The following is a 15,783-nucleotide window of genomic DNA, read 5'->3' as shown; positions in this document are numbered from 1 at the left end:
ATGGGACTTGGCGATCACGTCGATGCACTCTCCGTCAAAAAGAACAGCAGCAGCAGGGGCAAGAGACCAAGATCGCCCCGCCGCGCAACCACAGCATTCTCTCGTTCTGTAATGTTGTGAAGAAAGCCAAAAAGGACGACTAAATGAACTTCAAGAAACTATGTTGAATTACTAACTAACTACAAAGTGCAACTTGCGTGGAATTAACCAGCAAGGCGTCATCGGTGTCCATTCCACACATGCGGTCGATCGACTTGCACGTCTCTATGAGTTCGCCGTTGAACCTGAGTATGGCCTACACCACGGCGTGGCGCCTCTTCGTCTGGCTCCACGACGATTCGGCTGATGCCCTCCGTGGCGCAATACTTGGCCAGGCGCTCGAAACTGCAGCTGGGGTCGTTGAACTGATGGAAGAAGATCTGTTCTCCCTCGGTGTTGTTCATCACGTTGACTTGGTTCTCGCCATCCTCCTCGCCATGGCAGAACTCGCCGCCGAAGATGGTTTCCACGCAGAGACGCCTGCCATCGTCTAGATCCGCGGCTTCGACGATCGGCTCGCCATCAAGATTGAAGAGCATGATGTTTGCTTCGTCGCAGTTCTGCTGGGACTTGTCGGCATCGATCCAACGAGCGTGAAGCTGGACGGTAGTGGCGTTGAGGCAGCCCACCTTGGCGAGAAGAGACCGAACCACCGCCTCGGCGTCCTGGCACTGAGCGTCGACGTCGGGGACGATGCGCTCGTAGAGACCGTCGATGCTGCCCACCTGAGAGGCGCGACCCAAGAGAGGCCGCCTAGCCTCCCAGACCGCTGGCTGACCCGGCTGGTGGACGACCGGAGCAAGGCAGAGGCGGGAGTTGCACCCGCCAAGTCCCACGACGATCTCCCAGCTGAGGTCTCTCTCGCTCTCGTCGCTGGCCCACCGATCTCGGCGCCACTGCTCGGGGTCTGATGAGATGGCCTCGCGCAGGTAGGACGACACCGTCTCCGGCGTGACCGGGATCGTGTTGTACGCGACCTTCTCTCAGCCCGACGGCTGCAACGGCAAGGAGACGTCCATCCCGTCGATGTTGCACATCCGCGCCAGCTGGGCGATGAACTCTGAATCAAACATGCACTGATCCGAGAGGGCGGTGTCGAAGCCGGTCAGCAGCATCTGGTCCTGCTCTTGCTGTTGCTGCTGGTCCGGCGCGAACTGGAAGGCAGCAGACGTAGGGTAAACTGTGACCCCGTCCAACATCAGCTGCTGTTGACGATGAACAAAACCAGCTGACGTCACGACGGTCTCGTGTTCGCGCTGCTGGCGTTCGTAACCGGGCTGCTGTTGCTGCTCGACGTAGCTCTCGGGATCTGCCAAAGCGACCGGCGCAGCGTAGCAGTTGGATGAGGACGACGACGATGACGACGGAGGAGGGTTGTGGTGATGATGATGGTGATGATGATGATGATCGTTTCCGTCGGGCACCGGCACGCCGTAGGCGGTACAGGCCGCTGGCACGTAGCCGGGCGGGATGGTCATCATGACGTCCTTGAGATATCCGCGACTGATCTTGTACCTGACTGGAAGGGATTCGAGGTTCTGGTAGAGCCCGAGGAACCAAGGCAGGAGCGCACGAGACTCTTTGGGCGTCGGCACTGGACGGTTGGCGGACTTGGACATGGGAAGCGGTTGGTCCATGACCACCAAACGGGCGATGGCCATGGCCTTCTTGACACTGCTCCACAAGGGGCTCGAGACGGGGAAGTCCTGGATGAGCTTCAGCACGGGAGTGCACTGCCACTTCGAAGGCCTGCCGTCGCTGCTCGCCTCCATGGGTTGCTGGTATTGGAGAGCGACGTGGTGCGGAAGAGGAGGATGTTGCGGCTGCTGGGGGTATGGGTATAACCGGAGGGGTAGTATTGCGCCTGTCGCTGCTGGTACTGCTGATGGTCTGGCGGAGGCAGCAGGCTCGAGAATCTCTTGGGTGCCGCGGAGTCGTAGTCGACGTGGCGACGATGTCGGCTTGCTGCTCGGCCAGAGGCGCCACGGACTGGTAGACTGGGTCATGGTGGTCCGGTGTCACTTGGGCAGTTTTAGTGGTGTTGTACACGCGGTTGGCCTCTCAGGGGTGCACGCCATGATTACCCAATCAAAAACAAGGGGCAGAAAGAACTCAGTTCACCCATTCCCCAGGTACATGCTGAGTTCATATTCAAAACTTATTTACCCAGGCGTCCCCTGTGAGCACAGACAAACGACACAACCTTTCTATTCTTCCATACTGAGTTACAGAGATGTCCCCGTAAACGAAATTGCCACACTACGGGAAGATCATGGTGTTTTTGGTAAAAACTGACGCTGAATCTCCACAGTTGCATTGGTTCATTGGTCACATGTGAAAGACTGTGCTCCTAGGCGTGTACATGGCAGGTTCCACCGCGCCACCAAAATAGGCGCAATGGAGAACGTTAACACCCACTCAGACACGCCACTTGTGGGGGTCGTCCTCTCAGGTTTCCACATAGCCATTGCCCCACAAGTTACAATGGACTTGATGGCACGCCAGAAGTTGCTCTTGGGCATAAACTTAACAATGTCGCTGCCTCACCTCCATAGCGCCATTGTAAATGGCAGCCAAGAACAATGAACTCATGTGTGCAGCCACTGCCATTAACAGACTCCAATGCGTGAACTTGATCCACTCTGTGTCTTTGACATCATCACCGCCGCCGCCGCCGCCACCTGTGCTGGTTGTGCTCATATCTCTTCTCTCTCTAAATAAATGCATGCAATGTGATGACTGAACACAATGTTATGGACTTAGGATTGAGTCTATCGTCGCAACCATGGAGGTACTTGTTGTGCTTGTTGATGTTGATGATGCTGATGATGTGGATCAACATCCATACACAAGTCCATAGGATCGTCGCCGCCACTATTGATGCTAATGTCGTTCATCCCGAAAGTGGCGCCGATATCCATGGTCTGCTGGGGGAGGAACTGAAACGTTTCAGTGGGGGTGGTGTTGTTGCTGTTGGACAATGGCACTGACACTTGCCTTGCATACGTTCTTCGACGACTCATGCCCTGATGACAACAATGACAGTGAACATGATATGGAAAAGATATAACTAACCCTGCAAAATGAACGACTCTTGGAACTACCACAAACATCCTCTTTTTTATTGTTGTTGTCGTTGTTGCTACTGCTGTTCTTACATGAGATCGCTGATTTTCCTTCATCTCTGGGTGGTGGCCCCTTGCGTCGCCTTCTGGGCGCGTCTGACCGTTCTCATGTAATGGCTGGCAGCCACGATCCTGCCGATCATCGACAGAGGCTGCGGACGTGCCTGGAGTGCCTTGTCGACGTCGCCCTTGTATTGTGACTGATAGCCAGACTCGTGGAAAATCACGACGCGCGGGTTGGCTCAAATACTGCCAGGGTCGAGATCGTGGAGGAAGAGTCCGTCGAGGGTCTTCACGCGGGAGAAGCCAACGTAGCCTTGACTGTACTGGAAGATCTCCCTCATCCTGAGTTCCGCCTTCTCGAGCGTCATGCCTTGGACGCGGTGGATCGTGAGCGCCCACGCCAGTCTAAGGGGCAGTTGCCAGATTCGCCCCTCCATGGTCTTGGTGATGTTCTGCATCGGCCTGTGATGATGGTCTGCCTTCCCTCTCGCGCTGCTGTCGCCCGTTGGCCTTGAGGACTGGTGGTAACTGGAAGAAGTCGCCGAAGAAGACCACCTGGAGGCCACCGAACGGCAACTCTTCACGGCCTCTGTAGGCCGCGATGATGCGCTCGGCCTTGTCAAAGAACTCCGCGTCGAACATGGATATTTCGTCGAGCACGAGCACGTCGAGACCCCGCCACATGACCTTGGAGGGGTTGTTCGTACGTCTCTCCCTGGCTTGATTGACCAATTCCTCCATCGGAGCATCGCAAGCACCCATGCGGAGCAGGTAGTGGAGAGTGGTGCCTCCGATGGCCACTGCCGCGATGCCCGTCGAGGCCGCTTTGGCGACGTTCAACATTTGTGCCTCGAGACCCTCGACGATGGCTCGCAAGACAACCGACTTGCCCGTGCCAGCATCTCCAGTCACAAACGCGCTCCTGCGCCGTCCGACCACTGCATCGACCGGCCTGCTCTGTTCCTCCGTGAGGACGGGGCCATTCGATGGCGAGTTGATGCGCTTCTGCTGCTGCTGCTGCTCTTCTTCAGTGGCGTCGGCCTTGTGCTTGGCAGGTGGGGCGTTCAGAATGCCGCATGAGGAGTCCTCGTCATCCTGAGACTCGAGGAAATCAAGAAAGATTTCAATGTCCTCCTCCATAATCATCTTGAGATGGTCTGCTGTGCTGTGCTGTGTCGTATTGCCATTGTTATGGTGTGTATGAGCAAACAACAACCTTGCCTATTTGTAACTGAAAATCGATATTTCAATGAAATTTATGGCGCTGATAAATCCTTTACAGACCGATCTTAACACTCGTTGGACATGTCCTTGGAGAGGATCATGGCCTTGTGGATGGCCTTCTCCTGGAGCCTGTTGGCGGCCTTCTTCTTGTTGACGATGGTGTTCACGTTGGTCTGGAAGCCAGCGGCAAACATGGCGTCATGGAACACGCCAGCCAGGTCAGGCTCCAAGCTGATGAACTGGGCAATGTCAATGGGGCGCACATGGCCGCGGGTGGGCTTCTGCAGCTTGGAGTTGCCATTCTTGTCCTTGACCCTCCTGGTCTTGCGCTTGATGCACAACTCAATGCCACCATTGACGAGCCTCCACGCGAGGTACTGGAGGGCACCAGCCATCCAGGGGGAGCACTTGGCACGCACATTGCTCATACAGGCCTTGCTCTTGATGAGACCATGACTGCGGGCGACAGAGATGTTGGTTCAAGCTTCTTGATCATCAACAACATTTTTTCAGTGTGTTAGGGTAAGGGGTGGTGGTGGTGGCGGCCGAAGCCCAACACTGTGGTGCTCTCCAACCCACAGCTCATACAGAACACCTGGTAGAGCCTGTACAACCTCTCTCTGGGCACGAGTCCGCCTGGAGAGGGCAGCAGGGTTTTCAGGAGCCTGACTGACGTTACTTAGTGGTTGAGTTCAGGCTGCCAGGAGGTGCAGTACCATGCTTCTACTTCGTCCCTGGCTTGGTGTTGGTCCAGGTAGATGAACTGCTGGGGTGGTTGGTTCATGGGGCAAGAGAGGAATACAAGGAAAGCGGTTGTTGCGCTTCACCTCCTGGAGACTGGCCAAAGTAAAGTTAACTACCATCACATGGCTGGGAATCAGATGTTCTCAACAACGTCAGTGACTCTTGTAAATGCAGATCTTGGTCAAAATTGTACACGTGTCTTGTCAACTCCGAGTTGAAGCAAGCTGGTTGGTGTACGCCGAGCCACTCACAGTAAAGCCTTCAAGGTCCAGGCGCGAACAAAAGGCTGCCCTGGACCCAAGTATATTCACCTCCTCACCACCAACCAACCAACACAACCTAGCACCAGACCATACTGTTGGACAGGTTGGTGATGCGCATTTCCAGTACCGCGCTTTGGCTTCTCATGGCCATGGCCATAACGGTCGGCTCCTTCTCTGCTGCCTCCACCTCCTCCAGCACCATTGTGGATAAGTTCATCCATGGCCATGTGATCGTTGAATTCGAGTCCAAGTCAATGGCGCACCTCTTCAGACCTGGTCTGCTCAAGGAACAGCAGCTCAAGAGAGATTTGCTGAACGACGAAGTGGCGGGTATTGAGCACCACGCCACCGACAGGTACTCCCAGCTTGTTGCCAGTAATGTCAAGGCCAGGAAGCACCTGGACAAGTTGGAGACAGAGAACAAATTTCTTGAGTCATCTTGGCGACGCCCTTGGCCTCTCTAAAGAGGAACGTGACACTGGTACTTGTCCTCCCAGTGTCCAAGCCCATTTAATCTGCTTGGCAACCAGTGTGGTTCTTGGACTCCTCACTATAGTTCTCATTGTTGGTGCTGGTCAGAGGGCACCAGGCAGTACGTGGCTTGGACGTATGACCACGCCGGCCAGTAGATTGAGGCCATTTTCACCATCGCCTTGCATGGCCTGGCTTTGCGTGTCCCCAAGCAGTACCTTGACCAACCAGAGAGGGTCATTCAGCTGGTGAGGAACCTTCCACACGTCCGCAGTGGTACAGGAGTCTTCCATTTCTTTGCTGTTTCATTCCTCAGGTTTGAAATTTCGTTTGGGTTGTTGGCAGTAAATCTTCTTGTTTATATGCTATCTCATGATCTATTTTTTCTGAATTTGCTGGCCAAGTTACTGGGAATAATAATAAGCTGTAACCTTGGGGAGGGTACTACCGCGTCTTCCTAAAATAAAACGCTACGCCTGGAAAAATGCCCTACAAATTCCCAAGCACGTGCCGGGCCCTTCAAAAACCCAGGATTCGACTGGAAGGAACACAATTTTTCTTCCTACCCATCTCAAAGTCTTCGCAAGTTGTGGCATGTAGTGACTCACCATCAACACAAACACAATTCAGTCTCTCAGGAGAGACGCGTAGTCCCCAAGCTCTTCTCAAGTGGTGAGGCAATCAACCTGAATGCTGCTTATTCTGCTGCTAGCATTGGGAATATATCGATGGCCAGCAAAGGAATCAAGGTAAATCAAAGTTGGACTCACGTTGGTGTTGTTCAACACTGACTTGGGTGGGATTGCTTCAGTGGACAACGGAGTGTATGCAGCAGCGCTGATGTTCAATGGCACAGGGTACCAACTTATTCAGCCAGATCAAGACGCCGCGGTCATTTTTTCCTACCATGTAAGCATGAGACTTAACCGCGAGTTATTGGCTATGTAGGTTCTCTTATCCACCAGGCTGGACAGACGCCAAAAAGGGTGATGTGACCAACTGCAATGGCAAGGTGATAGTGTCCAAGGCCTTCTTGACGACACCTGGGTTTCCATCCAACCCCAGCATTGATGACCCAAACGCTCACAGTACACAGTTGCTCCAGGCAATCGCCATTGGCGTCGTTATAACCCAATGAGACGTTAGGAGCTCACATCCATGATTGTAAATGGCAAATTGTTCACCCTTAGGTACTTTCTCAGCGTCCATCACGGGCGGTGTAGAGGTGAATGCCACTCAGGCACCTTCACCAGGCTGATTCATGGCATTGCTCCTCAGGCCTGGATCATGAATTACCGCATCTCCTTCTCAGTAAGGACACCTTGTCATCTGCTTGGAATCCAGTAATGGTTGTTGTGCTTTGAGTCACCATGACGAGATCTGATAAAGGCCACCCTCCTACGTTGTTGCAACTACAGGAGATCCCCATCATCCATCGGCTCTGGAGGCTGCCCTCAGCAATGGAGCCAATGTTGCCATTAACTCTTGGGCATGGCCTGCTTACAACAACAATGATGGGCCTTTCAGGTGCGAAGCTAACTGAACTGTCACCTTCAAAGTTTCAGTGCTGACCATGTGGACCTGGCCTGGTCTATCTGTGTGCATACAGCCCCACCAACTGGGCGCTGGTCAACCTTGTCCATGTGGGAATGTTCATTGCCATGGTAGGCATCACCCACCACTATTGTTGGCACTGCTAGGCGTCCTGTAGTTGATAAGGACCCATTAAACTACACCCTTCAGGCTGCTGGTAATGAAGGTCCCTTCTTGTCTTACTTCAATCCATGTGAGCGATGCCTACATCACTGTGGGCGCCATGTCCAAGGCTTCCTATCTGGACACTGACTTGGGAATGGTTGTGGATGCCCAGGCCTACATGGTGGCAAACACAAGCTGCAGGTGGGCTCTTGTGACAACTTCATGGGCCAATGTTGGGTTTATTTATCTGTTGCTTGTGTGATTGAGAACAGAGGCCCATCAGTGTTGCGCACCCTCAAGCTGGACATTACTGCGCCAGGCGTGGACATTTTGGCGCAGGGCTATGGACCCACGCTTGCCCTTGCAAGCATCGAGTTCAGTGTCCAAAGCGGTACCTCAGTACCCACCCCCTCCCACTGTTCCTGTTCACTTCCATGTTTAACTGTTCTGCTGATCTCCTACACTGGACAGTTTGCCACACTGGTGGTGGCTGGTGCTGCAGCACTGATGAAGCAGATCTGGCCCGGATGGACTCTGAAGCAGGTCAAGGCCGCCTTCATGGGATCAGCCAAGTGGAAGGGCGTGATCTCCAACTCTATGGGCATAGGTGCTCAGCCTCTTGGTACGTCGTCACGTCTGGTGGACAGGCCAAGAGTGCAGAACTGACCATGCCAGCTCCTCAGAGATGGGAGCAGGTCTCAACCTTGCAGGCGCTATCAATCCTGGCGCGCTCCTGGATCCACCTTCCCTGTCATTCAGCTACCTGACCAAGGGTCAACAGGTAAGCGCTGCAACTATCGTGATCGTGACACGATGATTAATCCTGCGGATCAGAGAGCTAACCTCATGCGCCCTGGTCACCCAGAAAACAATCCAAGTGGTTGTATTCAGTGTAGTGAACACATTGGAGACGTACACTATCGCTTCAGTTTTCACCGGCCTCAATTCTGCTGCCATTTATTCCACTCCAGTTACTGGGTATGCTATGCTTTCCTGGGTGTTGTGAGTTAGACTGGATTCCATTGTGAGTTGCGCTGATGACTGGGGCAAAATGCAGGATCTCCTTTGCGCCCACCTCCATCACACTAGCTCCCAGGGCTACCGCTCAGATCAATGTAACATTTGACAGCTTGGCCGTTGGAGTCAACTCAGGTTCACATGCTCTCCTTCTCTGTCCCAACTCGCAAAAGAGTCTCTGCCTGAAAACTATGCTCAACCCACATTCCTAACATGCCTTGCATCATCGCCATTGGCAACTCCATTAATAACCCTAACGACTTACACAAGGCCTATACGCTTCAGCCCTCCTTGCGCTGGGCTTCAACTCGACAGTGCAGGAGGCGGTGGCGACTCCCCTGACTGTGGAGGATCTCTGGTGGATCTCTTCTCACCCAATCGTCTTCGTCCTCTCCAGCAACAACGGCGTCGTTGGATCTCTGCAGACTATACCTGAGATGGTAAACCATCTACTTCCTCCCCCTCCATCAACCTTTTATTTAACAAAAGTTATCGTGTGTTCATGCAGACGCGTGAGGTGCTGCGTGAGCACACAGTCATGACTGGCGGAAGAGTGTTCTTGAGTGGCGCCCTGGCTCCCGTGCTGGCGAGGCCTGTAATCAACAGTAACAGCGACACCTCTCTCATCAAGTGCGTGGCCTGACTGCCATCGTCCCTCAACAGCCTCGTGCTTAGACAAGAACCGAGCTCACCACGTGCCTCTACATTTTTGACAGCTTCTTGATTGACAGTCAGCTGATAGGAGACACCTGTCCAAGCGGTGCTTCTGTGTCCACCTCTACCTTCAGAGGCCTTGCTAATGGACCCAAAGGTACGTCTCTTCTCTGGAGTTGTTGATACCAGTGTCCCATCCTAATCCCCTTCTTCTTCGCCATCATCAGCTTTCCAGCAGCTGTCGTTCCAGCTTCTTGATACACCCAGTAGCCAATGCATGTCAGCCCTGAAAACCACCACTGGTACACCTGCACCCTCAGGAGCATCCCTTTGTGGCAAGTGTCGCTCATGGTCTCTTGTTGTTCAGAGGCACTGTTCCCAAGGGAGATCCTTGATCTTGTTCAAGGCAATGGTGCATCCACAGTTGCAGGTAAACATGCTCAGCCAAGCAAGCAAAGCCCAGCCTCGAAGTCCACCATTGTGGTAGAGTAGGGTGTGTACGTTGACACAAGGCGAGAGGCGTGTGTGAGAATGAATGGGCATGCGGTGCGCATTTTATCAGCCTTCCTTGGTTGTAGCTCTTCCGCTTATCGCTTTCCTTTTTCGGACGTAACTTGATCCAATTCTCCTGGCGACACTGTAACATTAAATGAAAGGCCCGGTATCGGCACGCGCATCCAATCCGACGGTGGATGCTACCAAGGCGAGTGGCCGTCCTCGAAGCAGTTGGGTCTCTGCGAGTTTCGTTGGGGCGTTCATACCCGCGCGGACAAGCCCCGTCAGCACACGGCGAAGCGACACCCGGGTGTGCCCGTCCTTGCCTGAGTGACATCGCGGTTCGGCAGCGCAGCAACTCGCTGTCACAACACGACGGCGTGTCCATGCCTACACGACGGCGCGGCGCGACGGCCAAGCGTTGTCGGCGTTTTTAGGTCTGGCGGCGAGAACCAGCAGCGCAGCCTGGCGAGACGCCATGACCCCCGCAGGCTCGGGACAAACTCGGCAGCGCAGCGAGATGATTCCTCGGCGTGTCCAGGCCAGATGAGCGTGCCCGCCTTGCGCCACGCTGTTTTGCTTGAGTTGGCGGGCCGAAGTTGGGTTGAGGAACCCAGCGAGTTTTTTCCCGTCAAGGTCGGGTTCAAGTAGCCAACGTGGTCGAGTCGCCAACCCAGGTCAAGGTTGAGGTCGAGCTTTGGACTGGCGGGGAGGCCGATTTGCGGGGCCGAGGTGGAGTTCACGCTGGTAGCGCAGCCCAGCGATGAGTCATAACGCGCTCGAGCTGACGTCAACATCGCCAGCAGTCTGGCCTTGCAACGCCGGTGGCGTGCGCCAAACATCGACGCCATCATCAACAGCGGCGCGCACCAGCTTTATCAACGAGCGCCAAACGCCAACAGCGTACGCCAACGTGGCACAGCGGCGTGCGCCAATATGGACAGCAGGGGCGTTGGCCATATTGATGTCGACATTCACAACAGGTAACTATTCAAAGTATGAGATCAAGAGCGTGGCCACCTGTTGGCAACCGCGCGTGTAGGCCGCCGCCGTATCCAACGCAGTGGGCGTTTGGGTTCGCGCGCGAGTCTCCGACGGCGCCGAGTCGAGTCACGCTCTCGTCTCCATCGTCGCTGGTTGGTGTCGGCGTGCGCTCGCTTGCAACATGCTCTCACACTTTGGCGTCAGCCAGTCCAACACACCACACACACTGCCACACAACACCACACAACTCCATCCCGGCGCAGGCCTCGCCTAGCGGTTCCTCGCCCGTGGCCCAATTGCAAAGGGTGACGATGACTTTTTTTTCACTGGAGATGCCTTTTCTAGACCCTTAATTCCCACCGCTCACATTGCATGGACATGCCACACGGACTCGTTTGTTGGCCACGCGCCACGTGGATATATGTGAGAATGTGCCTACTCCTCCTATGGGTCCAAAGACTGGTTGCCACGTGAGCCAACGCCACTGGAACAGTGGTACACCGTGGTCTTTTACTGGCCTGCGACGACAAAATAATCAGAAGAAATCCATCCATCTGCAGGGTCTGTTGCCTCAACACGTACGCTTCCCAAAAGGCAACGCAATCCTTCTCATGAGCTCTCTCAATATCTATGGCTCGTCGGTTGTCGCCGTCTGAGCGCTCGCAACAAGCCCCTATTCTTGAACGGCATGTTTGTATTCCACCGCCACCATCAGTCGCAGACAGCACCCAAGGTCTCAAAGAGCTTCAACTGCCTGCGCTGTTCGTCCTACGCGGCAACCACGTCACCTTCGCCGTTAGCTCCATACAATCCGTGGTCCTAGTAGGGTTTTTGATGTACGCACACTTTAGCTTTGCATGAGGCCCACTGCGAAGTGGTCATCGATGAACAATATATGAGAGTGTGTGTCGTGTGGTGTCATGTCGTGTCGTTGGTCATTGGTCAGGTCGTGTGTCGTGTGTTGTGTGTTGTGTGTCATGTGTTGTGTGTTGTGTGTTGTGTGCAAGAGCTAGAGGAAGAGGAAGAGGATGAGCTTCCCCAAGTGAGGCCCAGAGGCAATCCAAAGGACCAAAGCTGGAGAGACCATCGGCATGGAGCCTCTTGAGCCTAAGACATCGATGTCACTATCAACTAGGGCCTAGCACACCCACCACACACACCCACCATCCCCAGAGGGGATCCCTCCCAATTTTGGAGTTGGCCGTCAGGCCACTGGGGGGGGGGGTGAAGATGATGGGTTGGTGTGGGTGGGGTACCGCAGGTTGCTCTCCAAGTGGTACCTACAACTTGCACCAACCACCTACCACCGACCGGGAGGCGGCCCAGCCGTCAAGCCTGGGAAGCGTTTTTTACTTGCTGCATGTGCGGCACCTACAAGGGGCTCCAAAAAAGGTGACCTTCTTGTCATCGTCATCGCCACCAGTGTTGAAGTAATCGATGGTGATCTCCTGGTGCTCCTTGATGCGACAACCCTCCTGGATCGCTAGTGTGTAGACGGCCGATAGCCCCGCAAACTCCTCGAGTGTGACCGCTTTCCCCGCTGCCTGCCGTTGTCTGGGATCGATCTTGCGCGAGAACGAGAAGCACAGCAGCGAACCGCACTTGTGGTTGATGAGCGATAGCGGGCCGTACAGGATACTGGGCTCGTGCCAGTACAGCGAGGGATAACCAACTGACTCGAGCTCGCTGAACTGCTCCTCCGTGACGCCGAAGCAGATGCCGAAGAGATGAGCCGGAGCAAAGGCGCTCTCGACCGCCACCGTGGACGTGCGTCGGGCAAACAAGCCCAGACCGCCGGCACGCTTGCTCTCAGCGACGTAGATCGGACTATCCGGGTGGAGGAGGGCTTCGTAGTAGCGCCACACGACCGCCAGCATATCAGTCGTCATGCGCCGCACGGTGCTGTCGGACCTGCCGCGCCCTGTGCGGCAGAAGGAGGGTCCCCATTTGGCCGGGTTGGCCTCCTTCTTCAGGAGAGCCCGAAACTGGTCCGGCCCCAGCGGTGCTGACGCAAACTGCTCACGCACTTCGGGGCGTTCGAGGATGGCCCGCTTGAAGTAGAGCCAGTAGCTCACCGGCAAGGGGACCGGCGTTGTGGCCCCCTTGCGCACCTGCTTCAGCTTGGTCGCCTCCTCCATATGTGATCTTTTTTTTTGTGTGTTCTACTCCTTTTTTCTTCTGCCGAGTCTTATTTTATTCTTGTCGACTTTTGGCCAACCCAAGGGCGCGGTTTGGGCACAGTCAGCCTGACGTGGCAGAAAGCGACGTGGCGACGGAATCTGAACAATGAAGTCAAGCAAAGAAGTCATCTTGAAAATGCTGCCAGCACTGAGAAAGGAGAGGGAAGTACGGTTGTCCCGCTGCCCTTGCTGTGGGCGCTGCCCTAATCGTCGCCGTCGACCTTGCCATGGTCGCTGCCCTCGTTGCCCTCGCCGTAGGCGTTGCCCTAATCGCCTTCTCTGTGTTCGCTGCCCTTGCTGCCTTCGCCGTGGGTGCTGATCGAACGCTGTGTCGCATTCCTCTTTGAGCTACACGCGGCATGTGGCACACAACGCACGGTGAGTTGGCCTGATGGCAACTGGCGCCGGTGAGGGGTCAGAGTGGATGGTGGAGGAGCAACGGCGTGAGCGTACGTTAGGGGAAGCCGAGACGGCGACGATAGTGGCGGCTCGGGCATGGAAAGACAGGCGGTAGCTGTCGTTTGGTGTTGATGGTGCGGTGGCAAGGCAACGGACTTCTTAGGGTACCCGTCTGTCGATTAATCAAAGTCGCGTCGTGGGACCGAATTCCCGTACAGCCTGGAAGACGCCATAGCCATAAGAGCTCTTGTTTGCGCCCTCAAATGCAAGAGCGCGCCACGACAGGATTGGCTGGGCGGTTAACCTGTTCGTTAGAAGTTGAGCAACATGCGTGTTGTTGTGCCCCTCTGCGGTCTCCTTCGCAGTTTCTCCCACCGCCAGGATGGGATACCCTTGCTCTTCCCCACGGTAGGGCGAGACTGAGTGTGAAAGCAAGGCCTTCCCATTGCTCACCAGCCTTGCCCTTCCTTTGACTTCATGCAGGCAAGGAAGAATAAAATAAAAAGCCCAATGAGAGAGAAACTTTACTAGACTGGACTCTGGTTTTTTATGTGCGCATGAGTGTGTGCACTGTAGTTATATGTTGTCATTAAAAAAAGTACAAACAAAACAGACAAAACAAACTATCCGCGCATGCCGCGGTTCCAGGCATCTACCATATCACGCTGGTTCATGTACATTTGCTCCACCCATTCCACCACCTTGTCCTCTGAACCGGTAGAGATGGTCAAGAGTTGTCGCTCCATATCCAACCGTATGTCAGCACAGTTCTGCCTTTTCTCCTCCTCACTCAGGTGTTCGCTCTCGGCCTCCTTCTCCTTGCGCATATTGTCAAGGATTGTGATGAGGGAATCGAGCCCCATCATGACGGCCATATTCCTGATGCGATGGTACAGCGTGCCGGCGCTGTCCTACTCGCATCCATCACCCAGCAGGTACTTGAGGATGTAATGGAAGGCCAACGGATGGCAATCGAGGAAGTACTCTCCATACGTGATGGTGGCCCATTCGGGCATCGTGCTCAGGTCCTTGGTCAAGAAAACCTCGGAGAGCTTGGAGCCTGGTTCCTTCAGGAGGGTCGATCACAAAGTGGATGGTTCTACCAACGTGGACGTTGAGAATATCATTTACATGGAGAGGACTGCACGCGGCGGCGTCAACGGTCTTGGAACTGTTTTGTCTTTCCATGTGCAGATGGTGGTAGTGGTAGTGATGGTGGCCAGCAATGATAAAAAGACAAAGAAAACAAGGCCTGCTTCCAGGTTTGTCTTTTATCATAGTCTTTGACCAATAAGAACAAAGCGAATATTATTAGTCAAAATACGCGGTGGCATCTTACGGAGCATCGCTGGGACAAAGCACCAGATGATGTCGGCCACGAACATGGTGGGCATGGATATTCACTACGGTGGCGATCTCAACGAGGCCCATGGTAAAGGGGTGTCAGGATTTATTGGCCTATTTTGAACTTAACACCTGAAAATCTGCTGCACATTGTGCTGAAGGCAAGAAGGGAAAGGCGGACTTAGAGTTGGGACTCGATCTTGTTGCCGGTCTGGTTGACGTTGACCCAGGGCTTCTCGTTGTGGATGGTCACCAAGAGGACTCCCTCGGGGAAGGAGGTCTCGCCGGGGCAGTAGGCAGGACCCTCGCTGGTGACGACGAACTTGATCTTCTTGGCCGTGATCTTTTCAACGAAGGCCTCCTTGTACATCTCATCCTTCTTGCACAGCTTGATGATGTTGTCCACCAGGCCGGCCAGGGTCTGGTTGATGACCCTGCCGATGAGATTGCCGTCGTTCTTCAGAGCCTCGTGGATGGCCGCACCGTCGGCCTCGAAGGTCCAGCCAGTGGTGCCGGTGGCAGCCTCCAGCTTCTTGATGGCTTCGGCGTTCTGGGGCTCGGCATCCTTGAGGCTCTTCCTGGCGGTGAGGGGCAGTTGGGTGGCCATTGGTGGTGTTGTTGGTGGTGGTGGTCGGTGGTGGGTGGTGGTGGTGGAACTGTCCGGGTGGTGGCCTTTTATATGTGTGGCGGGCTGGGGGGGGGTGGACTTCACTGAACCCTGAACCACCAACACTGCTGGGAGAATAGAATCCTATTCCTGACAGGCAATTTTTCTTGTTGGCTACTTTATCCCCTGAAACCACCCCACATTTCTCCGGTACCTCCTTTAACTTAAGTCTGACCAGCCCACCATGCCGCCGATATCCTCTCATCCACTTCAACAATGACCTCCCGACTGCCTGCTCCAGCAGGCGGAAGCTGCGGGCGCCACAGGCTAGACCTTGGAGCCAGACACAATGGCCGTCTCTATGAAGCACTGAAGGCAGGTGGCGATGGCGATTACGTCGGCAGGGTCATCAGCCAGATCATCCTGGCCGTGGCCTGGTGGAAGATGTGCAAGCGGGACAACGTGTATAATACGGAAAAGATTAGGGAACGCTTGTGGTGGTCATCCACAGGGAGAAGAAGCCCTGGCACCATGTC

At 54.7% G+C, this 15,783-nt stretch overlaps 9 protein-coding genes across 9 annotated transcripts in view; 3 read left to right on the top strand and 6 right to left on the bottom strand.

The window, feature by feature from the left end:
* The window catches only part of ACA1_090380 (uncharacterized protein), a gene marked incomplete at both ends in the record, with an annotated part of 752 nt that extends 609 nt beyond the window's left edge, over positions 1-143 (top strand). The window contains one exon of the mRNA XM_004338705.1: positions 57-143. Coding sequence (XP_004338753.1) covers positions 57-143 — 87 coding nt within the window. The remainder of the gene's footprint in view (positions 1-56) is intronic.
* Positions 144-218: 75 nt separating this feature from the next.
* On the bottom strand, positions 219-1,811 carry ACA1_090370 (uncharacterized protein; the record flags this gene model as incomplete). Its single annotated transcript, XM_004338704.1, has 3 exons — positions 219-1,016; positions 1,053-1,348; positions 1,484-1,811. 3 exons carry the CDS (start codon positions 1,809-1,811, stop codon positions 219-221), a joined length of 1,422 nt encoding a protein of 473 aa, XP_004338752.1.
* A 1,595-nt stretch (positions 1,812-3,406) lies between these two features.
* On the bottom strand, positions 3,407-4,307 carry ACA1_090360 (PIF1 helicaselike protein; the record flags this gene model as incomplete). Its single annotated transcript, XM_004338703.1, has 2 exons — positions 3,407-3,619; positions 3,723-4,307. 2 exons carry the CDS (start codon positions 4,305-4,307, stop codon positions 3,407-3,409), a joined length of 798 nt encoding a protein of 265 aa, XP_004338751.1.
* Positions 4,308-4,456: 149 nt separating this feature from the next.
* ACA1_090350 (uncharacterized protein) lies at positions 4,457-4,819 on the bottom strand (the record flags this gene model as incomplete). The annotated part of the gene is made up of 2 exons (XM_004338702.1): positions 4,457-4,768; positions 4,811-4,819. 2 exons carry the CDS (start codon positions 4,817-4,819, stop codon positions 4,457-4,459), a joined length of 321 nt encoding a protein of 106 aa, XP_004338750.1.
* Positions 4,820-5,547: 728 nt separating this feature from the next.
* On the top strand, positions 5,548-6,027 carry ACA1_090340 (uncharacterized protein; the record flags this gene model as incomplete). The annotated part of the gene is made up of 3 exons (XM_004338701.1): positions 5,548-5,753; positions 5,785-5,879; positions 5,978-6,027. The coding sequence occupies 3 exons, from the start codon at positions 5,548-5,550 to the stop codon at positions 6,025-6,027; spliced, it is 351 nt and encodes a 116-aa protein (XP_004338749.1).
* A 1,658-nt stretch (positions 6,028-7,685) lies between these two features.
* Positions 7,686-9,227, top strand: ACA1_090330 (peptidase; the record flags this gene model as incomplete). The annotated part of the gene is made up of 5 exons (XM_004338700.1): positions 7,686-7,768; positions 7,840-7,958; positions 8,070-8,174; positions 8,263-8,348; positions 9,093-9,227. The coding sequence occupies 5 exons, from the start codon at positions 7,686-7,688 to the stop codon at positions 9,225-9,227; spliced, it is 528 nt and encodes a 175-aa protein (XP_004338748.1).
* A 2,839-nt stretch (positions 9,228-12,066) lies between these two features.
* ACA1_090320 (uncharacterized protein) lies at positions 12,067-12,855 on the bottom strand (the record flags this gene model as incomplete). The annotated part of the gene is made up of 1 exon (XM_004338699.1): positions 12,067-12,855. One exon carries the CDS (start codon positions 12,853-12,855, stop codon positions 12,067-12,069), a length of 789 nt encoding a protein of 262 aa, XP_004338747.1.
* Positions 12,856-13,919: 1,064 nt separating this feature from the next.
* Positions 13,920-14,312, bottom strand: ACA1_090310 (uncharacterized protein; the record flags this gene model as incomplete). The annotated part of the gene is made up of 2 exons (XM_004338698.1): positions 13,920-14,202; positions 14,236-14,312. 2 exons carry the CDS (start codon positions 14,310-14,312, stop codon positions 13,920-13,922), a joined length of 360 nt encoding a protein of 119 aa, XP_004338746.1.
* A 509-nt stretch (positions 14,313-14,821) lies between these two features.
* Positions 14,822-15,247, bottom strand: ACA1_090300 (uncharacterized protein; the record flags this gene model as incomplete). Its single annotated transcript, XM_004338697.1, has 1 exon — positions 14,822-15,247. One exon carries the CDS (start codon positions 15,245-15,247, stop codon positions 14,822-14,824), a length of 426 nt encoding a protein of 141 aa, XP_004338745.1.
* Positions 15,248-15,783: the final 536 nt, after the last annotated feature.

This window comes from Acanthamoeba castellanii, assembly GCF_000313135.1.
Source record: "Acanthamoeba castellanii str. Neff unplaced genomic scaffold scf7180000084639, whole genome shotgun sequence".
Taxonomy (NCBI): Eukaryota; Discosea; order Longamoebia; family Acanthamoebidae; genus Acanthamoeba; species Acanthamoeba castellanii.
This window is presented reverse-complemented; position numbering and strand designations above follow the sequence as displayed.